General features: G+C 43.0%; 1 protein-coding gene across 4 annotated transcripts in view; it reads right to left on the bottom strand.

Annotated features, from left to right (window-relative positions):
- The window catches only part of RECK (reversion inducing cysteine rich protein with kazal motifs), a 449,691-nt gene that overhangs the window by 60,514 nt on the left and 363,913 nt on the right, over nucleotides 1–25,264 (bottom strand). For all 4 annotated transcript variants that reach the window (XM_089657195.1, XM_089657193.1, XM_089657194.1 and 1 more), the window contains 2 exons: nucleotides 7,661–7,832; nucleotides 1,588–1,780 (listed from right to left, as the gene is read on the bottom strand). In XM_089657195.1, coding sequence (XP_089513321.1) covers nucleotides 1,588–1,780; nucleotides 7,661–7,832 — 365 coding nt within the window. The remainder of the gene's footprint in view (nucleotides 1–1,587; nucleotides 1,781–7,660; nucleotides 7,833–25,264) is intronic.

Raw genomic sequence — 25,264 nt, 5'->3', positions numbered from 1 at the left:
CTGTAGGACATGGGATTCAGAGCCAAGGTGATGTGCACGCAGTGCGGGTTACAGACTCCTTTGGATGCAGCCTTACACAGTGGCCCAGGGAGCTGTCATTTCTAGGACACCACCTCCACGGGGGGCACAGACCAGCAGTCTCTGAGTCCTTTTCCACCCACTACAGCAAGCAGGGACGGAAATACATCCCTGCTTCCTGGATTACAGAACTACAGGTAGGATGTGCCAAGACCAGTGGCTGGAGAATAAGAGGCATAACAGTCACCAGTCTTACAAACAGGAAACCAAAGAGAATTAAAGTGTTACTAAACCCAAAACCCTGCATTCACTATATCTGGTCTCTCACAGTACAAAGAACATGAAAGTGCAATTATTTTAGTAAATATAAACTGCTAAGTACCTTTTCTCATCAGCAGTTAGCGCAGTCGTGTCACTTCTATCAGTGTCCAGCCGAGCACATGTTAAAGCTTGTAAGAGGAGTGTTCATTTTGCTTTAGGAGGATACAGGACCTATGACCTCTGTCTGGACAGTTCTGCTTGGCCCTGTGCTGATCACATGCACTATCCCCCCAAAGAAATCCTCTCTAGCAATACACACTAAAGTGAGCATGTGCAGAGTGACTCCACACAATATGTCTTATCAGGAGATAAGAAGGGAGCACTGGAAGAAGGATCAGAGAAGTCAGGATCAAACACCGTTTTTACACGATGCAGAGGATTAACCCCTTAGGTTCAACAGTGAGTATAACAAGCCTGCTTTACTGCATATACAGGCTGATTTTACTGTTGTAGGTTTAGTAACACTTCCATACTTTATTTTTAAAATCATCAGGCTATTTCATGGCAACTACTTCGTTAACAAGAAGATGGATGTCATATCCAGTGAAGGTAGGAGATCAGCAACAATGTTTTTGCCTGGAATTCTGCGTTAAGATTTTTTAACTGTGAGTACTACTATAGAATCTATTCAGAAAAGGGGCTTCTGTGTGCATGTTTCAGGCATAGCTTGCTAAAATTTTTATTATTATTCTTCAAATATCAGTCAAGGATAAAGTAAAACAGAGAAAATGAGTAGCCATTTTTAATTAATTCAACAAACTCCAGAGTATAGGGTAGAAAACGGAACATTTTTAAATTACAGACATTGGAAATATAGCAGCATACTGTACACTAAATAAAATATTCGCTAGAAAGCTTGTGAAAGTATTTTTGTTAACCTGCAGGTTTACAGTTTAGCACGTGTCTGAAGTTGGTTGGATTAATCTCTTGAATATTCACAAATGGAACAGACAAATACACTTAGTATTATGGACTGTCATGGAGCAACAATTTAAAGTGTATATAAAAATGAAACAATGAAATGATACAAACACATAATATGATGGAAACACAATGGGAATTGTTTTACAGAAACAAAAGTTCCTTACTTAAGAACTTTCGTATAAGAAGCATTCGTATCAGTGTCTGTTTCAGTGATATCCACTGTAGTCGTGGGAGAGAAAAATAATATGTAGTCAGAATTAAACAACAGAGAATGCTGTCTAGAAAATACTTTTTTATTTTAAATTGTTAATCACTTAGTCTTACCTGACATGACCCCTTATATGACAGCTGTTTTCCTCTTTGATACAAAGTGCAAATGTTGGGGTGTTCCATATTGTCACTGTCACATACTGGGTCTCGCAAATGTTCACACTTAATTTGACGTGGGATGCATTCATACTGACGGCATTCAAACTTCTCAAAGTTAGTAAGGCAGACCTGTCTTCTGGTAATGCATCTGTATAAAGCAAATTTATTTTAGAGATTTTCAGAACTGAATTAATTTACTGCCATTAAAAAAGGCATGTCCAAATGCTTGAAGTCTAAATCTCTGATAGGGTTACCATTCTACAACAACAGGTTACCATTCTACAATTCACAAGCCACAAAATATCTCATGGAAGATTATATCACTTTCAAAAAAGCTAGTTTGACACTTTGCCTCACTACCCTTCAACTAGCTTGTGAATTGGGCTTTTGTCTATCAGAGGCTTTTGAGAAGGTGTAGGACAGAGTGGGATTCACTCAATAAAAAAGTAGAATGTTTATTTAGCCAAGTCAAAATGTGTTTACGTCAAATACTCAATTATGAGCAAGGAAATATATACGTTTTCTTGGCATAATTGGATGATTTTAACATTTTACATCTTTAGTAAAAAAAAAGAGAAGTGTGGCTTTGTTTTTTTCTCAAATCATACTTACCTAGATGGATGCAGTATCGGTACGATGACCGCTGTCTGCTCTGCCTCCCGAACCCCCCGCGCTCACTGGAACGCTGTGTTGTGAAGAGGGAGGGAGCGGCTGGCTCAGGCTCTCAGCGGCTCACTGAGAGGCTGAGCCAGGTACCGCTACAGACTCTGGGGTGGATCCTGACTTTAAAGGGCCAAAACACTTTTGTTATTTGAAGCAAGGCATCTTCACTGGTACCATTACCAGTGATCATTATCATTATCATTGTCGAGACACCTGCTCAGGTAGATTATATCCCCCTCACTAGGAACAGCCAGGTCTCCTCCAGTATAAAGCAACCACGCTTATTTGTGTTTTATTTTATTTTGTGTATGATCCTATTTTGGATAGTGGGTGTATTGGTTCCTGGTTTTTTATACCAGGTGTGATCACTTTTTCACTTGAGATCCCAGAGAGGATCAATCCACTGATTTATTGGCACGTATATATATTTTATGTCACTTTATATTGAGATCCCCAGAGAGGATCAATCCACTGATTTTTTGATTCATATATATATTTATGTCACTTTGTTTGTTTTTGCCATATTGTATTATTTTATTATTAGGGTAGTGCTGCATCATTTTGGTTTTGTTACTTCTCCTTTAAAGCCTTCTTTGATGGGGAATTCCAATTGGGCAAAATTATATGCACAGTTCACAAACAGAAGGTAAGCTATAGCTATAGTCAGTAAATGTTTGTGAAGATGCATTTATCTAGGACATAATACAGCTAGTAGTAGCTAGCCACAACCCAAAGCCTGGGTTTCTGCCTTTTGGAACAGAGAAGCAAGATTTTGAACAGTGCTTTCTCCCTGTTTGAGGCTCTGGGCAAACTTTTTCAATGAAACTGCTCTGAGCAATGCTCACCAGGGTTAAAGACCTTTCAGGGAGTATATATCAGATTTTTATAGGTGGAGTGCGGACATTCAGTGAAATTATGTTGTCCTCAGGCACCAGTTCTGCCTATTTAAGACAAACTGGCTAAAGTTAGAATCAATGACGCGCTGATGAGCATACTTGACTTGCCACCGTCTCAGGGAACAGGAAATAGGACAAGATGGTAGTTTACCATCCTTCTGAGGGATAGTTCCTTCCCTCGCCTGGAGTAACAATCTCTCCATCATCTATACCTAAAACATTTTGAAACCGATGCAGCTAGGCCTGACCCTACCAGCCCTGATTCCTGAAGAATACCTAAGCTGATGTCAAGCAAATCTCTGTCGCATTGTGGGGACCATGTGAGGCCCTCTGGGAATGACGCCACGGATTCTTCCCAGCTCTCCATGATTCCATCAAATTCTTCCACTCATGTTTCCATTTCTTTGCAGCTACATGGTGGCGCTATTCACTTTAGAATCTATTTTGCAGCAGCTGGGCCCTGTCTTGTCCTTTGTCGAGAATTTCCTCTTGGTCCAGCTAAATCTGTTATTCCAAATAAAGTAATTATTCAAGACCTACCTGGTTACAACTGAATTGGCTTGCTTCTACATTAGAGCAAGATTTACATCCCAGAAATTCTGTGGGCTGCTGTCCTTAGTGTTCGCCAATAACCCTACTTGCTGGGCATATTGGCATTGCCAAGATGCAGGAGTTACTACAACAAACCTTCTGGTTGCCTGACCTTGTCAAGGGCTATAGAGCATTCATTTTAACCTGTTCCACTTGCACTCAGGCTAAGAGCTGTGGGGTCAAACATTTAGACCTTTGCCCAATCCAATCCTACCTTGGAACATGTTTACAATGGATTAATAATTGCAGGAGTCATTGTGGGATTCCTGCCATTAGACGGTTACAGTTCCATCTTCATTATGGTAGCAGAATCTAAAAAATGAAAGAAAAAGGGAGCGTGCCTCTAAGAGTAGCTACTAGCCTGCATAAAGGAGTGGTGGACAGGATCCCCAAGATGGTGCATTTCCTCCTGATAAAGGGCACTCAATTGGCTTCAGCTATGGCTGACATCTTAATTAAAGAGTTACTCCACTTTTGTTGAGAAAAAATTCCCTTCTAGGTGATTTTTGTACATTGCAAGGATTTTAATAAGCTTTGTGACAGATTCCTACTGTTTGTTATTCTGAAGAAGTAACTCTTTGTCTGTATCCATGTGCAGAGTGAATATGTATGGGAGTGATTTCATAATTCTTGATCAGCTGCTGCACCTGCAGGGCTCTAATGAGGAAATTGGCAAAGTCATCATCCCTTTAGATGTGATTTCATTCTGGGAGTATCTCAACAAAATGTCATTTTGTTGCAGGGGGTGCCAAAAATGTGACTTGTGTCTTAGTACAGACCTCTGGGAAAATCAGTAAGCCAATTACTCAAGCAGGAAATAACATTTTCAGGGGGTGTTCTGTACACCATCTGTGTACAGAACACCTCCAGGTAACCACACTGCATTGTATTTTACAGTTCTGCACATTGAAAAGGAAATTTTTTTTATAACATTCAATTACAATATAACTTGAGTTGCAATTGTATACGTTATTATTTTTATTTATTTGCTAATTTTTTTCCCACAAAAGTGGAGTTACCATTTTAAGCAGTGAGGTAGTGAAATTTCACGGTGTTCCATATGACATTGTGTCAGATAGAGGCTGAAGATCCATGCCTCCTTTCTTTAAAAATACCAAACATGTTATACTTACCTGTTTTGCACAGAGCAGCCCCGATCCTCCTCTTTTTGGGTCCCCCTCCTGGCTCCACCCCCTGCCAAGTGCCCCCAGTAGCAAGTCTCTTGCTATGGGAGCACTCAAGCAGGCTCACTCCCAAGCTTCAATCCTGTAAATGGACACTGTCCATGCACACACAGAGCGCGGCTCAGTCCCACCAATGGCTCCCGATGCTATGTGAGCCAATGAAGAGAAAGAGGCCCCAGAGAGCTGCTGCAATCATGCACATTTCTGGATTGAGATGGGGCTCAGGTAATTATAAGGGGGGCTGCACCCAGCTAAAACCTTCTGCCTTTAGAATCACTTTAAATAGTAACTCCACTTTTGTTGAGAAAAAAAAATTCCCTCTGGGTGACATATGTACATTTTGTTATTCTGAAGAAATAGTTCTTTGTTTGTCTGTGTCCATGTGCAGTTTGAAACTATATTGGAGTGGTTTTATAATTATCAATCAGCTGCTGCACCTGCAAGGCTCTAATGAGGAAATTGGCAAGGTCTGCATATCTTTAGATGTGATTTCCCTTTGGGAGTAACACACCAGAAATGAAAATGTTATTGCAGAGGATGCACAAAATCTGAGTTGTATCTTAGTGCAGACTCCTTGGTGTAGTGCAGGGAAAATCAGTAAACCAATCACACAAGCAGGAAATGACATTTCTAGGGGGTGTTCTGTATACCATCTGTGTATAGAACACCTCCAGTTAGCCACACTGCATTGCATTTTACAGAAAATGATAGTGCTGCAGATTGAAAAGAAAATGTATTTTTTAATAACATTCAACTACAATATGACTTGGTAGTTTATCAAGAGAATATCAGATTGCTTATTGGGATATCAGGAATTAGGTTTTCCTGAACTGGAGCAAAGTGTTTCATGCTTTATTGGCGTATTTTTGCCTTCCTCTGGATCAGCTTTGGGTATAGGATAGTGTATGTAGTGTGATAGATGTTTTCTATTTGTCTTTTTTTTCCTAGATGGACTTTATCAACCTGACTAACTACAGTATGTAACTATGTAATGTGTAGCCCCCAAAGAAGATGGGTCCTAGGCTGTCCCATTTCCCATGCTGAAGATCATCAAATCATCAGATCAGTCAAGCTCAAGCTTCCAGACATGATGCTGGTTTATCCTGTATTCCACAATTCTTGTATGAAACCTGTAGCCATGGGTCTCATTTCTGGCAAATCTATTCCTCCGCAATCACCAGATTTTGCGGATAGTGCAGAAGCATTTGATGTTGTCCAAATGTAGGTTTTTAATTCCAGATGATTTGTTGGGCACCTCCAGTATCAAATTAAGTGGAAAGGGTATAGCATTGTTAAGACAATGTCTAAACAGAAGACCAGGTGGTGGCCAAATCTAGGAAAATGATGCATGATTCCAATGAGCTTACAAAGTATTTGTGCTTGAGATGTGCTATGACTGAAAAGGGTGAAACCATGTCCTTAAATGGGTAGGCTTGAATAATGACCTGTCTGAGCCACAGATAAATGGCAGAATAGGAGACAGGTTTTCCCAAGCAACGAGTTTCTTAAATGATAAAGAATGAGTTTGACTGAGAGAAGAGATAGCTGAGAGGAAAACATGAGCAGCTCTAACCATATCCAGGTTATGGAGGTATATCCCCTTAAGATGACCTGGAGCAGGACTGAAAGATGGAAAAACATTGAAAATGTCCTGGTAAAGGTGTAAGAAGACACCACCTTAGGAAGAAAAGAGACTCTAAGCTTTAAAACAACCCTATCCTTCACAAGAAAAGGCAGCTAACTCAAACATTCGTGCAGAGGTGATGGCAATGAGGAAAGCCACTTTATGAGATAGAGCAGACAGCCGGATAACTCAGGTTTAAAAGGTGGACTTTAGAGAGCTGAAAGAACCAAACTGAGAACACAGGAAGAAATTGGAAGCTATACAGGCAGAACTGCGTGAGCTACAATTTGTATAAAGGCCCTGATGAGGGAATGCAAAACAATACGTCTTTGGAACAAAATCACAGTAGCTGAAATTTGTCACTTGATAGTAATCAAGGCCGAAAGATAAAATGAGATGAAAATGTCTTGCCTTGCATGAGGCAAGGTAAGCTTTCTACATTTAATAATATACCATGCTTGACAGAAGCATAGGAATGACGAAGTCAGAGAGATCTAACAGAACTTGGGCGTTGCTCATGGACAGTTGTGTGCACCAAAGTTTGTTTTAAGGGTTGCCATGCTTGGTATCTATTTACTCAACACAACTTCATCTTCTATATTTTACCAAGACATTGGGAAATATATATTTTTTGTTTGTGTGAAAATACGGGTTTGTAAACAGTTGCACTAATATTATGTGTAGTATAAAAATTGCAATTATCACCATTTTCTGTGGGGTCTCAGCTTTCAGCATATATGTTATTTGGGGGTATTAGCTAATCTTCTAGCCTACAATTTGCATTTTAACATGTGTTCATTTGTCAGGAACACAGAAGATTTATAGAGCAGGGTGATGGCAAGCATAATTTTCTCCAACATTTCACTGACTAAACATGCCAAATCTACAGGTCTGTATTATTGAATCCATTCCCAATAATGTTACAGCAGCTGAAATAGAATATTAATTGACAGGTTTATCATGTTTCACCAGAACAAACTGAGTAATTCCAATTAATAAACATTTTCTACCTCTCAGCATGTGTAAGGTTATGGGTATATGTAATACACAAAAAAAGTCTGTTCATTTACCTCTGACTCTTAAGACAGGGGTTGGGATTACATGGATCCTTTGAAGAACACAGCCCAAATTCAAATTGGTGATCAAGTAAACCAACACATCGTGCTATGCAGGCACTTGGATAGGAACGTCCATTTTGACCACAAACAGGAACAAATTTATCAGCACAATTACAAGGTAATCCTAAAACGGCATAGAAGAGTTGTTATTATGCTTATACACTTCTCATCAGAAATATAAAAAGAAAAAAGCTTAGATAAAGAAATCAGTTAAATGGAATAGATAAAATCATATTGATTAAAATGTAACTCCAGTCCTATTTTTATTCACAAACATTCTTGCACAAAACAAATTACAACCCTTTTTATCAGCAAAAGACAATGAAATACAAACATGTTATATTATTTTCTAGCAAAATGAAGCAAAAAATCTGAGGGCAACAAGTAACCCTCGAGATTCTTTTCTACTGCTTTTTTCATGAATACTTATTAATCAAGGTATGCCGAAGATAACTGTCACAGTTGCTTCTGCTGTCAAGTTATCAAATGACTGGTGTGATAACTGCAGATCAACCAAAGGCTAAGATGACAGCTTCCTTGGCTGCAAAGGATAGGAGGGTTTAGTTGCGCTTTAAGAAAGTGGCTGCTAAGCACAAAAATAACATAGGGTATACAGTCTAAGCTAGGACCTGTACCTAATTTTGTAATGACACACCAACATATTGCCATGGAGGAGGCAAAATGTCTGGCCTTCACTATCTTGATAATTGGGATGCCAGTAAGTTGCTTGAAAGGTGATTTGCAGGGAATCATCAGTTCTACATTCCAAAGGTATCCATGCCAGATCCTCTGGGGACCACACTCTGTTGAGCAATTTCCTGGATGCTTTTAGACTGCATTTCTTTCTCACACCCTACTCTATGGTTACTGAGGATCACCACAACAGGTTAAGGAGGAGTTTCTATTGGAGCCCAAGCCTGCCAATGACCATGAATGCTGGGGTGGGGGAGTTATTATTACAGCTTAATTCTGCTAATGATCAGCAACACTGGGGTGGGAGTTCTTATTACAGCATAAGCCTGTCACTGACCACAAACGCTTGGGGGCTTTTACTACAGTCTAGCACCAATTCTGCGGGTGGGGGACAGGGGTTCTCATTACAGTCTAAGACTGTCACTGACCACCAAGGCTAGGAGCAGTTATTATTACAGTCTGCCACTAACCACCAAAGTTAGTGGGTTTACCATTACTATGATTGACCACTAACAAATAGGGGGCTTTTGAGGCCACTAGGAGTTACCGTTATTGTCATTGACCCCAATGATTGGGACTTATTTTACTCACACACTACAAGCCATATGTAAAAAGGCAACAGCAACTTTATTGGTATGAAGACTCCTGGGATGTATGACATCATTTTGGCCTAGGCCAGAAACCAGGAAGCAACGGAAGAAATGCAAATGTTTAAAACAAGCAAATACAATATATTTTCCTATCTATTTACTAAGGCTAGCAGCATAAGGATTTAAAACAGTTAATATCAGGCAGACCGATATAGAGTACGTTCAGCATCTCTGCATAATGTTGCAACCATACTTACAGCTGCTGCTGCCTTCCCCCACTGACCAATTCTGCTCCTACCCCAGAGTGCATGCCTTTTAATTCCATGGGCATTATTGAAAATAATTTAGATATATTGGTTGGTGGGGGGGATAGAATTATCCACCCCAGTTGCCAGATATGCCACTGAGTGTCAATTCTATGACATATGGATATGTTTTTTTTTTTTAAGAAGAATAGCACCGGTGCTTCTATCATGTCTTTGTTAAATGTTAGCTTTACATTGTGTTTCTCTGCAGCACACATCTGAAATGCTATTGATAACAGGGTCATCTCACTTTGCAGGAATCAGTTTTCAGCTTCTTGTATTTGCTCCCATAGCCCTATAATCACCTAGACCACTGGTCAGCTGACTAAAAAAGGGTTCATACTGCTTTTAGAATTGTCCCAAGTTACCTGTATGCAGTATACTTTGTTTCTCCCTGTTCTCTGAAATTTAGATAATACTTTTTTCCTGTACAGTCATTGTGACAAGCTCATTGACAAGCCATCTAGTATTAGGAATCACAATGCAATCTTGAGTTTCCAAGTTTTTACAGATACTACTCCTATATAGTGACCATTTGGCCCCCTAAATTAATCCATATTTTGAGGCTTTAAAGTGGACGTAAAGGTAAAACCTAACTCTAAACATACTCTCAGCCACATTCTGAGCCTAATCTATCTACCAATGTAAAGAAAAAAAAAACCGCTATATATATTTTGTGTGCAGGGAGAAACCAACAACGGCTGGTAAATGCCTGGGAAGTGACATTACCCATAGAGTTACTATGAAGTTTCAGTTGCTGGATGCTTCTCCTACACACTGAAGCCACCACTGACAGCTCAGCGTTGGACCAGACTGGAGCGGTTTAGAGTTAGTTACTTCCACTTTAATCACTTGCCCTCCAGAAGATTTACCCCCCTTTCTGACCAGGCCATTTTTTGCTATTCGGTGCTGCGCTATATCAACTGGTAATTGTGCAGTCATGCAACACTTTACCCAAACAAAATTTAAGTCCCTTTTTCACACAAATAGAGCTGTGCTTTGATGGTATTTGATCACCTCTGGAATTTGCGCTATAAACAAAAACAAAAATAATGATATATTCTAATTCCTGTTATAAAAATATTCAATAAACTCAAATGTCATCATAGATTCTGCTACATGTCTTTGGTAAAAAATGTGTATATTAATTGGTTTATGTGAAAGTTATAGTGTCTACAACCTATGGTATAGTTTGGAATTGAAACAATTTTTTTTAATGTGGTGCTGTGCTAGTTTACCTGACAATTGCGTGGTCATGCAACACTGTACATAAATGAAATTTATGTAATTTTTTTCCCCACAAATAGAGCTCTCTTTGGGTCATGTTTGATCACCTCTGGGGTTTTTATTTTTTGCTCTATAAACAAAAAGATAGACCGAAAAACAAATATTTTCTAATTTCTATTATATAAAATATCCAATAAACTCAAATTTCGCCATACATTTAGGCCAAAATGTATTTTGCATGTCTTTGATGAAAAAAAAAATCCCAATAAGTGTATATTAATTGGTTTGTGTGAAAGTTATAGCATCTACAAACTATGGTATAGATCAGGGGTGGGCAAACTTTTTGACTTGAGGGCCGCAATGGGTTCATATATTGGACCCGGGGGCCGGACCAAGAGTAGATGAATGATGTGTATGTGTCATCCATAGTAAGTATAGTAATATTCCCCCATAGTAAGCATAGTAATTAATCCCCCATATAGTAATTCATCCCCCATATAGTAATTCATCCCCCATATAGTAATTCATCCCCCATATAGTAATTAATTCCCCATATTAATTCATCCCCCATATAGTAATTCATCCCCCATATAGTAATTCATCCCCCATATTAATTCATCCCCCATATAGTAATTCATTCCCCATAATAATTCATCCCCCATATAGTAATTCATCCCCCATAGTAATTCATCCCCCTATATAGTAATTCATCCCCCATAGTAATTCATCCCCATATAGTAATTCATCCCCCATAGTAATTCATCCCCCATATAGTAATTCATCCCCCATAGTAATTCATCCCCCATATAGTAATTCATCCCCCCTATAGTAATTCATTCCCCATATTAATTCACCCCCATATTAAGTCCCCAAGTCCCCCCTGTGTCAATTCACTTACCTTTGCTCCGTGCGTTCCTCTCGCCTTGTTCCCGCGCCGTTTCGGTGTAGCATGAAAATCTGTCTCCTATGAGGATCTGTCCCCCTCGACGTATCTGCGCATGTGCCAGTTTCAGGCATTAGCAGCCGATCGGCGATCTCCGGCACATGCGCAGATATGTCGAGGGGGACAGATCCTCATAGCAGACAGATTTTCATGCTACACCGGTCTTCAGGGCGGACTGTGAGAGGAGCCTAGCGAGAGCCTAGCTCCGCGGGCCGGATTAAAAGGTCCCCCGGGCCGTATACGGCCCGCGGGCCGTAGTTTGCACATTGCTGGTATAGATACTGAAATTTATGCAGTTTTTACTTTCTGACTGCCTATCACATTTCTTGAGCTAAATTTTGCAAATCTAATTTTTTCTCACAAGGTTCTGAAGAATAAAGAAAGAAAAGAAAAAATAAGTTTTTGTTTTCCTTTCTTCATTTTCCAAAAACTCATGGCAAAACACGGAATCTGCAAAATACTCACCATTCCTCGGGGTGTCCACTTTCTAAAAAAGGGGTCATTTGGGCTTTTTTTTTCATTATTCTGGCATTTTAGCACCTCCAAAACTGTGATAGGTAGTCAGGAAGTGTAATGAGGAAATAAAGCCCTTTAAAAGCCTGAAGGTGCTTATTGGATTTTGGGGTCCTGTACACAGCTAGACTGCCGAGTTTGGGGATCTCTCACGTGTGGTATCCCCAAACTCGGGAGAAGTAACAGAAGGTATTTTTGGGAGTAATTAGACATATACCCATGGCTTGTGTGAGCAATATATCATTTAAATGACAACTTGTGACATCTTTTTTTTTTTTTGTCATTTTCGAAAAATTTGTGGTAAAAAATAAATTCTTCTATTGAATCAACATGCCTCTTAGCAAATAGTTTGGGGTGTCTTCGTTCAAAAAAGTGGTCATTTGGGAAGGGGGGTTGTTTTCTTGCCATTTTATGCCCAGCATTAGAAGCTTATACCACACATCAATCACTCTTCTAGCTCTACGGTTAGGCTCTCAGGTTTGCCGATGGGATGGGGTTGCCTGAGAAAGTCGTGGAAGGCAGCTGGGGGGGCATCTCCTCTCGCTGCATGTAAAAGCAATCCTGTGGCTATTTAGGCGCTAGGATTGCTTTAACATGAAAGCCAACTGCTGGATGAAAAAAAATGATACCAGGATGATCAATAGCGGCGCATTATATATAACACAATAAATCCTAATTATCAATCCCAGTGCATAAGTGCTTGTCTTCAACTGCAGGCATCATCCTGGTATAACCATTCAAATTCCAGTGATGTCACTGGTCCTTGTATGGGCTGGATGAAAAACAGAAGAAATCTCTGCCAGAAATGTTTTTTTTAAAAATGTATGTCAGAACGATCCATCCACTGACCACCCCAGGCACCCATGCTTGGGCATATATGTTCTTTTTTAAACTGCGGATGAGAAATCTCATCCAGCAGCACTGCACGCACTGACATATATTCTGAGAGCACAACCTGTTGCTGTCAGAATAAACATTAGTGTTGCAGCTAAATGGCGTTCCTGCAAAGAAAACAACAGTTAATAATAAAACAGTAACAATAGCACAGTAACTCAATAAAACAACAACTTTGTTATTGAAATCTTTTTAAAATATATATATATGCCAAAGCATAGGCGCAATCCATCCACTGGCCACCCCAGGCCCCCATGTGTGGGCATATATGTTCTTTTAAAACTACGGATGAGAAATCTCATCCAGAAATGCTGCTCACACTGACGTATATTCTGAGAGCACACCAGAATGTTAGGGTCTCTCAAAATATGATAGCCAGTCTCTTGACTACCTAACATTTTTTGAGACCCTGTGTAAAATGTGCCCTAGACTGTGCCAAGCTGTACCCTGTACCAATACTCGACTAATGGGTGGTAGCGATGGAAGCAGTCCTTGAGGCAGAGACCAGGTTGGCCAGGACAGAAGGGACATGACATCTTTTTTGGGGTGACTTTTGGGTTGGGGTACCAGGAATGGCATCAGGAGAATGCCTCTCATGCAGCCGGCTCACTGCATCTGGGATGGGGGTTTGGGCCACAGCACCTTCTGAATACAAAAGGGCCGTGATGATCTCTTCCTCAAATTTTAGGAAGGATCCACTTCATCCAGTTGCTTTGTAAAGCACAAAAGCGTTGTACAGAGCCAATTAAAAAAAATATACAGACACTTTTTTCTACCATTGTCTGATTTTATGGAAAACTAAGTACGGCTTCATCTTCTGGTCAATGAAGTCCACCCCTCCAATGTTACGGTTATAGTCATTGACCCAGAGGGGCTTTTCAACAACACCAGCTGCCATGGAAATTTGGATGGTCATGTTGAATGGAAGACAGGATGAAAACATCCTGTTTTTCCTTCCACTTCACTGCAAGCAATTCATCATTTTTCAAGCAGGCTTTCTCCCCCTTTCCAAGTCGGGTATGTATAAGCCATTGAGGGAAGGTGATTAGGTCGTATGGTGCCACGTTCGCCATTTCCAAGCTAGTACAAATGTCTAAATAGCGGCACGCTTGTATAAAAATTGTCCACGTATAAGTGGTACTCCATATGGAAAAGGAGTGACACCAAGTCCCAAACTATCTTGCCACTGTTCCCCATGTAGTCTGGGTATCCGGGGGGCTCCACATGACTATCTTTTCCCTTGTAAGTCAGAAAATTACATGTATAGCCTGTTGCCCTCTCGCAGGTCTTATACATTTTGACCCCATATGTGGCACGCTTGCTGGGGAGAAATTGTTTGAATGCAAGGTGACCAGGGATTCATCAATGCAGATGTTTTGCTGGGGTGTATACACTTCTGAAAATTTCTGGTAATGGTGATTTACGAGGGGCTGAATTTTGTGGAGCCTATAATATTCAGGGTCACCCTGAGGACAACAGAGTGTAATGTCGTTGAAATCCATAAATCGCATTATATTCTCATATCTATGTCTGGCCATGGCAGCAGATAACATGGACATATGATTCAGGTCTGTAGACCAATACAAACACAATTCATTCTTTTTAGTAATGCCCATGTTGAGGGTTAGGCCCAAAAAACTTTAAATTTGGAAACTGTAATAAGTTGAGAGCAGCGTCTCTCCCGAGTCTTTCCCTCCTCAATTCCTGAGACACAGTCAATCACAGTCAATGGAGGAGGGAGCAGGGGTGGGACCAAGCTGCGCTGTGTTTCTTACGGATACACAGAAGCAGCTCAGGAGCAAGCATGCACGAGTACCCCCAGAGCAAGCAGCTTGCTCTGGGGGCACTTAGCAGGGGAGAGGAGCCAGGGGCACTGGTAGGTGACCCAAGACGAGAAGGATTGGGGTTGCTCTGGGAATAACCATTTCACAGAGCAGGCAAGGTTGTCATTAAAAAAAAAAAAGAAGCTGAAACGTTTAGTATCACTTTAAAAAGCATTTGAATTCTGGAAGCCCAGGTTAAGGGATGTTTTTCCTTCAATACATAGTTAGTCTGGCTGAAAAAAAGACAAAAGTCCATCCACTTCAACCAAAAAAAAAAAAATTGTAATACTCTACTCTGTTGATCCAGAGGAAGGCTAAAAAACTAAGCAAAGCATGATGCAATTTGCTCCTGCAGGGGATAAAATTCCTTCCTGATCGGATATCCTATCAACTTTGCCTATAAATGTTAGTAATACATATCTATAAAAACCACAAGACATTAGAGTTTAAAGAAGGTGTCCAAAGGTTAAATTGTAAGATAGCCCTCATCTTATCTTAGTTAAACTTTATAGTCACTTAAAAAACAGAATTAAAGTGGTTGCAAGGTCTTTTTTTATTTATACGTATAATATAGCCTATAATAAGGCTTACCTGTAGGTACAATAAATATCTCCTAAATACACACTGTTTAGGAGATATTTACTTTAGTAGCAGTTGGTGATGTCACTGGTACATGGCATGCCATCCATTGAGGGAGCTGTGGCTGAGACTCCCACGTGCATGCGCAGGATGATGTAATTGCAGCTCACCAATTCAAATAGTGGAGCCCGCAAACCCTGGGAAGGCTGTCCACAAGGTTTAGGAGTGTGTCTATGGGAATGTTTGACCATTCTTCCAGAAGCACATTGTGAGGTCAGGCATTGATGTCGGACGAGAAGGCCTGGCTCGCAGTCTCTGCTCTAATTCATCCCAAAGGTGTTCTATCGGGTTGAGGTCAGGACTCTGTGCAGGCCAGTCAAGTTTCTCCATCCAAAACTCGCTCTTCCATGTCTTTATGGACCTTGCTTTGTGCACTGGTGCGCAGTCATGTTGGAACAGGAAGGAGCTATCCCCAAACTGCTCCCACAAAGTTGAGAGCATGAAATTGTCCAAAATGTCTTTGTCTTAGTATGCTGATGCCTTAAGATTTCCCTTCACTAAAACTAAGGGGCCAACCCAACCCCTGAAAAACAATCCCACACCATAATACCCCCCCACCAAACTTTACACTTGGCACAATGCAGTCAGGCAAGTACCGTTCTCCTGGCAACTGCCAAACCCAGACACATTCATCGAATTGCCAGACAGAGAAGCATGATTCGTCCCTCCAGAGAACAGGTCTCCACTGCTCTAGAGTCCAGTGGTGGTGTGCTTTACACCACATGCATCTGACGCTTTGCATTGCACTTGGCGATGTAAGGCTTGGATGCACCTGCTCGGCCATGGAAACCCATTCCATGAAGCTCTCTATGCACTGTTGTTGTGCTAATCTGAAGGCCACATGAAGTTGGAGGTCTCTAGCTATTGACTCTATAGACAGCTGGCGACTTCTGTGCACTGTGCGCTTCAGCATGCGCTGACCCCGCTCTTTCATTTTACGTGGCCTACCACTTCGTGGCTGAGTTGCTGTTGTTTTCAGTTGCTTCCACTTTGTTATAATGCCACTAACAGTTGACTGTGGAATGTTTAGTAGCAAGGAAATTTCATGGATGGACTTATTGTACAAGTGGCAACTTATCTGTCAGGGCAGGAGCGATGGAATGGGCAGGCAGGCCTATGTTAAGGTCACGCAGTGACTGACGACAGCCACTACCCACAGACCAGAGTCCCTCAGGGTGCGGAGTCTAAGCCCCAGGCTGCCCTTAACCAGGGCCCCTGATGGTGGGGATGGACTTGATGCAGCCTGAGACCAGGTCGTGACCCCCGAGTAACCCCAGCTGCAGTAACGACTGCCGCCAATGGCGTACAGCTGGTGGGAGCTAGAAGGGAAAACGTGTAGCGTGGTCAGACAGGCCAGGTCTATAACAACGGAGCAGACAGTACATGACGGTAGGCAGAGAATACTCAGGTCACGGGCCGGGTTCAGCAATGGGAGGTCAGGTAGAGGGTTAAAGCAGAGAATAGTCTTGTCCAAGCCGAGTCGGTTACCAGGAGAGCAATGAGAACAGAACAAGAGCTTGCTGCAAGGGAACATACAGGACACGAATGCAAAGAGCAAGTGCAGACAACAGGCTTAAATGTGATCCACCACACCCCTCTGGGGGAGGGACCGCAGGGGCCTGAAAGCATAAAAGGCTCCAACCATGCTTTGCAGAAACCTAAGATGGATGCCAGCACATGGAGCAGCAAACCTATGAGGAAAGGTAGGACCTTGACATTATCATGGTATCACACTTGAATTCACTGAGCTCCTGAGAGTGACCCATTCTTTCACAAATGTTTGTAGAAGCAGTCTGCATTCCTAGGTGCTTGATGTCATACACCTGTGGCCATGGAGGTGATTGGAACACCTGAATCCAATGATTTGGCCTGTACATGCCCCTAATAGAAGTACATGTCCCATGAATGTTTGGGCATGTAGTCATGTGTATTGGCATTTCTGTGCCCTGTAACACAGAAGATCTTTTCTCCCATCACTGCCCCCTAGCTTCAAACTCCCTGATTCTCATCTTCTGCCCAATAAAGTCTAAAGAGGTGAGAGGGCGTGGCCAGCTTTGCATGCAGCAGGACGTGTGCTCAGGGAGCTCTGCTCTGCATCCTGTTAACAACGGCATCTCGGGTCCCCAGGGTGTGCTCCGACCCCCCTGCTGTCATTTGGTGCCCCGATTATCCTAATCTGAGATGGCTAAAAGGGGGAAAGAAACTCGGGCCTTGCCTCAGTCATCTGGGCAAGATGGCAGTAACCTGATCCGTGCATCCCAGGAGAAGCAGAAGGAGGCTGCTCAAAAGTTCTTTGCCAGACCGCTCACCAGGGAAACTTCCCAGCAACTACTTTTGGACTCCGCTACTGATCTGGACTTAGACTGTACAGGCTGTACTCAGATCCCTCTTGCACTGGCAGACCGATAGATTTCATCCCTCAGTCCCGCAGTGAGTATCACACCATCCCAGTCTCATGGGACACAGCCTGCGGTTTCCATTGCAGATCATCCTGAATCCACCCTTAGAGAAATTCTCTCTGCAGTCATTACATGCACCTCATCTGTAGCGGTTCTTACCAGGGAGGTGAAGGGGATGAGGATGGAGTTGACCCTGGTGTGTCAAGATATGCAGAAAATGCAGGATCACACAGCGACCTTGGAGGGGAGAGTGAGTACCCTGGAACATGATTGGCAACCATTACATAGGGATGTGCGATATGTGCAATCAATCGCTTCTACTAATGCCTCTAGATTGGAAGATTTGGAAAATCGGTTATGCCGCAACAATGTGCACACAGTGGGTATCCCGAAGCGTATTGAGGGTAAAAATCGTGTAGCCTTTATTGAAGCTTCGCTGACATCTACCTTTGGCAGTGATGCATTCTCCCCCATGTTTGCAGCAGAACGTGCACACAGAGTCCCAGCACGTGCTCCTCTAGTCGGTTCTCCTCCTTGACCCTTTCTATTCAGACTCCTCACTTATCGGGACAGAGATACCATTCTCTCCAGGGTCAGAAGCAAGAGTAACCTGTCAGTTGACAATGTTCAAGTATCCTTATTTCCACATTTTAACGTAGAAGTTCAAAAGCAACGCGCAAAATTCCTAGATGTCAAGAAACGTCTTTGGGCATTGGGCCTTCAATATGCCATGCTATATCCAGCTAAACTTTGCGTGCTTGCGGACGATCCTGCTCACTTTTTTGATAATCCTAATGCAGCCTTGCAGTGGTTGGATGGAGCGGAACATTGCCTGGCAAACTCCACTAGAATCTGACCTTGGGGACCTAGTTGATCCTTAATGCCTTAACCAGTTGTCGCCCGGCCTATAAGCAGATGGTGGCTGGGCAAACAGCTTGTCCCTCCGAGTGGACGCCACATGGCGTCCTTTCCGGAATGCGCATTGCGCATGCCCGCAGGGCCGCGCTGTAGCAAGATCTGTCACCAGCCGTGTATCTCAGACACAGCCGATTACAGATTTGTGTACCGCCCCATTGCCAGTACCATGTGACCTGCTGTGACCAATCACAGCAGGTCACGTGACAGTTGTATACAATGGATGGCTTCCTTTCATGCCATCCATTGTATACAAGTGTGTCTAGCTGTGAATGGTCACAGTGATCACATGCACAAGCTGGGCCAATCACAGCCCAGCTGTGTCATGTGATTAGCCGTGGCCAAATCACAGCTAATCAGGTAAATACTTGCTTATAGCAAAGTAATTCTTTGCTATAAGCAAATTGTGTAAAAAAAAAAAGTACTGATCAGTTCCCCAAAGTAGTACAATGTTACTATGGTAACATTGTACTACTTTGATCATAGTGCAATATGAAAAAACACTTAAAAAAGATAAATTTCTTTTATAAAAAATTAAATATAATAAAATAATTTAAAAAAAGTCAATTTTTTTTTTCGTACTCTCAACAGTCAGTGTCCCTGATCACCGCCATGCCAGTTATATGATGACGCTGTACTGCACTGGTGACAGTATGTAAAAAAAAAAATAGTGAAAATAATTTTTTTCATTTCTTCATTTTCCAAAAAATTATGACAAAAAATTACAACTTCAAAAAACTCGCCATGCCACTTATGAAATACATCGGACTGTCTACTTTGCAAAAAGGGGTCATTTGGGGGATATCTGTACTGTTCTGACATTCTTGGACCTCAAGAAATTAGATTGGCTGTCAGTACTTCAGGATTGATCAAATTTTCAGATATATCCCATAGTTTGTGAACTCTATAAATTTCCTACAGACTAAATAATAAATACTAATTTGGGTTATTTTCACCAAAGAAATGTAGCAGAATACATCTTGGCCTTAATTTATGAAGAACAATTATTTATTTGCAAACTCTTAAAACAGAAACAAAGAAAACCGTGTTTTTGTTTTCAAAATGTTCTGACTTTTTTTGTTAATTTAGCAAAAAATAAAAACCCCAGTGGTGATTAAATACCACCAAAAGAAAGCTCTAGTTGTGTAAAGAAAATTATAAAATTTTAGTTTGGGTACAGTGTTGTATGACCGCGCAATTGTCATTCAAAGTGTGACAGCGCTGAAACCTGAAAATTGGCCTGCGCAGGAAGGGGGTAAAAGTGCCCTGTATGGAAGCAGTTAAACTCAGCTTAGCAGAACAGCGGGGTATTGCTCTCACATTTCCTTCCCTTTTTGTATCTGATTTTTTTTCCAGTTTAAGTTGGGGCTCCTCCCCTCTTGGGCTTTCCTTACATTTACCTGCTGTGTGCTTGTCTATGAGACATTGTTTAAACCCCAACCTGCTTTTGGTCCTGAGGGGACCTTTTGGCCTCCTGCCAGTGTCTTCAGTTAATATTATTATGGCTCTGTTGGCCTACATGTCAGTAATAATTTCAGTATTCTCCCTTATTTTTGTCATGGAAATTTTGTATTTACAGTTGAACTTTAAATGTGTCATATATTAGTGTTATTCATATGTCTCTCGTGTGGCTTAATTAAAGCTCTGAAGGCTGCAATTAGGCCATGCGCATTTACAATGTATGTATTACAGTACTCAGCTCGGTAATGGATGAGATATCAGATCTGCGCTTATAGACCGGCGTGTATACCACCACGGCATTCGATGCGAATGCCACCGGCGGTAGGCTGCGGGCCTGTATCCACATATCAGCAGCATAGTACCACATGGATTTCGTACCGCCAGGCGCCAGGCAGTGTGAACTCCGTGTGTAGGCTCATGTATATCTTACAAGCCATTACCGACCTGAACTGTATCTGGAAGGATGTGTTTTAATAAAGATCGTATCGGGCCCATTCAGATACAGACTGACACTGTTTAATCTAGGGGATGCTTGTACAGAGAATGGACATACTGCTAGGAGCTGATAGGATATGGGAAGTTTACTCTCCACAGAGAGCTCACCATGGGAAAGGGGGAGGAGAGAACTGGTTTCCAGTATAGATAAAAGGAAAGGCTATGCTCCAATCAGGATGTACATTCTGTGTATAGACACTCCCCATGCATTGTTCTGTGGGAGGGGATTGATCTGACCCCCCCCTGCGTGGGGGGGGGGCGTGTGTGTACTTGTAATAAAACAGAAGGCTGGAGATACATAGAGTCTCTATGTGAATTCCAACAGCAACCTGAGAGTGTCGTGTGATCATTCCTAGGTAACTGGAGCTCCATTTTCCCCATATCTCGAGATAGCTAAACCAGTTGGAGGTGCAGGAATCGTGGAGTTTAGCTGCAGTCGCGGTAAGCGAGATTCGCACAGCTTTATGGGGGATTTCTGCGCATCCAACTGCGAGTACTCACGGTAAGGAGAAATTCGTTAAAAGTGAATTTCCAAGACAGTTTGGCGAGCCAGTGGATCCTTTTTTGAGGCAATTTTGAGGCTAGTGTCTGCCATGTGCTTTCTCTGGTGGTGGCCATTTTATTGACTGCCGTGTGCTTTCTCTGGTGGTGGCCATTTTACTGACTGCAATGTGCTTTCTCTGGTGGTGGCCATTTTGTTGACTACCACATGTGCAGTAATCTCTATGCAATGTGTATGCAGTTTTCTATATGCATTTGACCCATATTGTGTTTTTAATCCAAATTTTTACAGTTTAAGTTGTTTGCTTTTAGCTTTAAATTTGCGTATTGAGAGCCATATTAAAGTGTGTTAAGCGAGTTTTTCCACATTTTTTCCACATTTAGTGAGCGCGGTGAAGTTTGGGTTTTTGCACATAGATTTCTTGTATAGTGATTATGTTTTTCTTGTGTTTTTCTTGTTAAAAGTAGTTCCTTATTGTAAAGCGGGTTTGTTTTAAAGCTGCTGCGTTGCGTGTTTCGCGTTCAGCAGACTTTTTGTGTAAACGGTTTTAGGTGGTTGCAGCGAAGATCGCGTGTGTAACGCAGATTGTTTAGCGGCACTGGTAGGAGTGATTTTCGCGTCAGCATTAGGGGTTATTTTTGGAGCAGTTTTTTGGTTCACCTCTGTGTAATTGTTTTACTGCGAAATGTCCCGTGTTTTCCATAAGGCTCCACTTTGTCCTTTTTAATGGTTTTTCAAGTTGAAAAGGGGTTTTTCTGTGTGTATTAGGGAAGTTTTTTTCTTTACACAATTTTCCTAAAGGTCAGTTAGCAGGTTCCCGGGCAACCAGTGACCCATAAGTAACATCCAAGAACCCTTCCTTTTGGTTTGACTTGTGTTAGCTACTGTGTGCAGGGAGAGAAAAGCCACTTTCATCATTGTGCAGTGTGGCCTGCCAAACACAGTGGGTGATGAGAACCACATAAATTGCGCTGCGCGAGTGGGCGCTCCAGGGAAGTGTAACACTTAGCCTGGTTACCACAAACACTTCGGGTGGTCAGGATCACATAAATTGCGCTGTGGGAGTGGGAGGTGTGCTCTCAGTCTGACCGCCACTTGATGCGCTTCGGGTGATCGATAAGAATCACATAAATTACGCTGTGCTGGGAAAGTGGTGGAATCAGGCCTCTCGGTAGGATCCCACAGAGTGCTCCAAGGGGTAAACAGGTACCCGGACGCGGGATATATAGCAGTGACTAGTCACAATGGGCAGTAGTCAGTCCTTGAAGAGAGAGGGGGAACTAGCCCTCTTCAGGGTAAGGACAGCTGCACAACTGATGAAGGTGAGTTTGGGGGGGAAGTCTACAGAACCCCTCAAAAGGTGGAATAAATGGTCGAAGGGTACCAGATGGGAAATTCCCCAGGAAGGTACATTTGACGCATGGAGGTGGGAAAATTCATCTCTGAATTTAAACCACGGATGCAGGCGTCAGAAATAGAGATCGCACAGCTAGTGCTTCACAGGTCAATCCGATTAGGGAAGCAGGGCATACATAAACTGGTGTCTGTCCGGAAGAACCAGGTGATGTATACCTGGCCTCCAGAGGGAATAAAACAGGAGGATCCGGTGTCAGAGGTGGAGGAAGCTCTTTCAGGGCTGACTCTACTAAGGCAGGCAGGGTCGGGGTCTGCTGGGGTTCCCGAACAACCAACAGTGGCTGAGATAAGTATAACTGCACCTGTCTCTTCTGCTAGTGGCGTCACTCTTGACGTACCTTTCGTGTCTTCTATATCTATGCCTCAGCCTCTACCTCTACCTCTCCCTTCTCCCTGCTTCACCCCAGCTCCTTCTGTTTCCAACTACGAAGTCTTCTCAACAACCGATTTGCAGACTATCTGCGAATCAAGGGGAATAGACACCCGGTTAAGAAACAGGGCGGATTGCATCAAAGCGCTACGAGCCACTGATCAGACCCCTGCCCCCCAGCTATACCCTGATCTGAGGGACCTCAAACCTGAAGGTGCAGTAAGCGAGGTGGTTAATCTAAGCCCACCGATGAAGCTGGGCCAGCCCTTGCACTCTTCCCGGACCGAGGCCTATCCAGTCAGGGTGCAGCAATTTGAAGGTCCTCCCAATGCACAGGGGGAGCGGACTTTAGGGGAACGGGTAGTTTGGCATGTCCCCTTCACCCCGGCAGAGATCCGCATTCTTCTGGCTGAGCTCCCGGACTATCGAGTCAATCCGAGAGGATTTGCTTGAATGTTTGGACAAAACCAGTTCAGCTATGGTATGAGCGGGTCAGATTGTGCGCAGATCCTGCAGGCAAAGGTGGGCATGGAAGTGGCCAGTGCAGTGATTGCAGGGTGCTCTATAACCACTCATGAGGAGATGACTTCAGGGGGCAAAGAGTTTTGTGCACAGCTAAAGGCAAAGCTTCCAGAAATGTATGGTGCTACCTCTACTACGGACACGATGAAGCTCACCCAGGGTCCTAATGAGGAAAGCGCCTGCTTCTGGCGCCGTCTCAAGCAGACGGCACTGGATGCAGATCTGGATGTTGGACCTGATGCTCCAACTGAAGGGGTAAAGGTGACCGCGACGCACATTCTGTTGCCGGCCAAATTTTGGAAGGCATCAATATTAAAATTCGGGAAAGGCTGGTTCTGGCCCGACCCGAATATAATGAGATGTCTATCCCTGCTATCCTTTCTACTCTTGCAGCAATAGAGAGGGAAATGGATAGGAGAAAACAGGACAAGGCCAAAGTTCTTATGTCCCAGACCCCACACGAAAAACCAAGGGATCTGGTTCACAGGAAGTATAGGCCCCCTCCCAGGTGTTTTCAGTGCCACCAAACGGGGCACATGAGGAGGAGCTGTCCCCAATTACCTAAAGGTCGGTGGCAGTTCATTCCTGATGAGTCCTCTGCCCTTATCACCACCATGGTAAGTAACTCCTATGAATCCTCATAGGAAGTTGGCAAATTGGTGTCGGCCCAGGTCCATCTTTTTCTAGAGGAATTAAAATATCCCCTTCCTTGCCTCACCGACACCAGTGCAGCAAGAACGGTCTTGCGAAAACAGGACATCCAAGGCAAGGTACCCCTCTCAGGGGAAAGCCCTCCTAACCCCTACTAACCTCACTATCAAACGATGCACTATTCTTAACCCAGCTTTTCTTCTTCCTGTGTTGGAAGATGAGAAGGGGGGGAGCGCAGCAACGACAGTGCTGAATTTTGCAACCCGACTAACGATACTAACACCTCTTCTGCTAACATGTCTTCTTTGTCCACTACTAACCTCTCTTCCAAAGGACATGACTGCATTTCTCTGATGGAACTGGAGTCAGCGGCGATCAGCCCGGTGAAGGAAGCGCCACTACCGGAACCGAAAAATCTTTTTATCGATGGGTCCAGGTACTACACCCAAGATGGTAAGCCACACACTAGTTGTGGAAAAGGGCTCTTTGAACGCACATATGTCGGCTCAGGAAGCTGAGCTGTGGGCACTGACCAGGGCATGGGAGTTGCGTGGCCCGTTACGTGTGCCAACGCTAGTACCACGGGGAAGAAAATCCTGTCTGAGGTTGTGTGCCGCTGGGGTCTACTTGAAACCATCGAGTCCGATAGGGGGGTCACACTTCACTGGACAGATCTTTGCAGAGGTATGTAAAGCCCTTCACATCAACCAAGGGCTACACACCCCGTATCACCCCGAGAGTAGTGGTAAGGTTGAACGTCTCAACGGAATCCTTAAAACCAGGATCTCCAAAATCATGGCCGATACCCAAAAACCTTGTCCTGAGTGTCTTCCCATTGCCCTCTATTTAATCCGGAATGCCCCTCGGCAACCACATGGGCTGTCACCCTACGAGGTGTTGTTTGGGGGACCTCCCAAAACAGGGTTGTACTTTCCTCAACAGTTGTCGTCTTTGCATTCACAGCTTACAGGTTACGTGCAATCTCTGCAACGGGAGCTGCAGAAGATACACCACCGGGTTCGCAAATCGCTCCCGGATCCAAATGCAATAACGGGTGTTCTTTCTATTGAGCCAGGTGATTGGGTCGTCCTAAAGAAACATCAAAGAACCTAACTCGAGCCACGGTTCACCGGACCATACCAAGTCCAGCTGACGACACTTACCTCACTCAAGCTCGAGGGACGAGACAACTGGGTGC

Source organism: Staurois parvus, unplaced genomic scaffold (assembly GCF_062004578.1).
Source record: "Staurois parvus isolate SC_StPar_1 unplaced genomic scaffold, SC_StPar_1.0 ptg000974l, whole genome shotgun sequence".
Classification (NCBI taxonomy): Eukaryota; Metazoa; Chordata; class Amphibia; order Anura; family Ranidae; genus Staurois; species Staurois parvus.
This window is presented reverse-complemented; position numbering and strand designations above follow the sequence as displayed.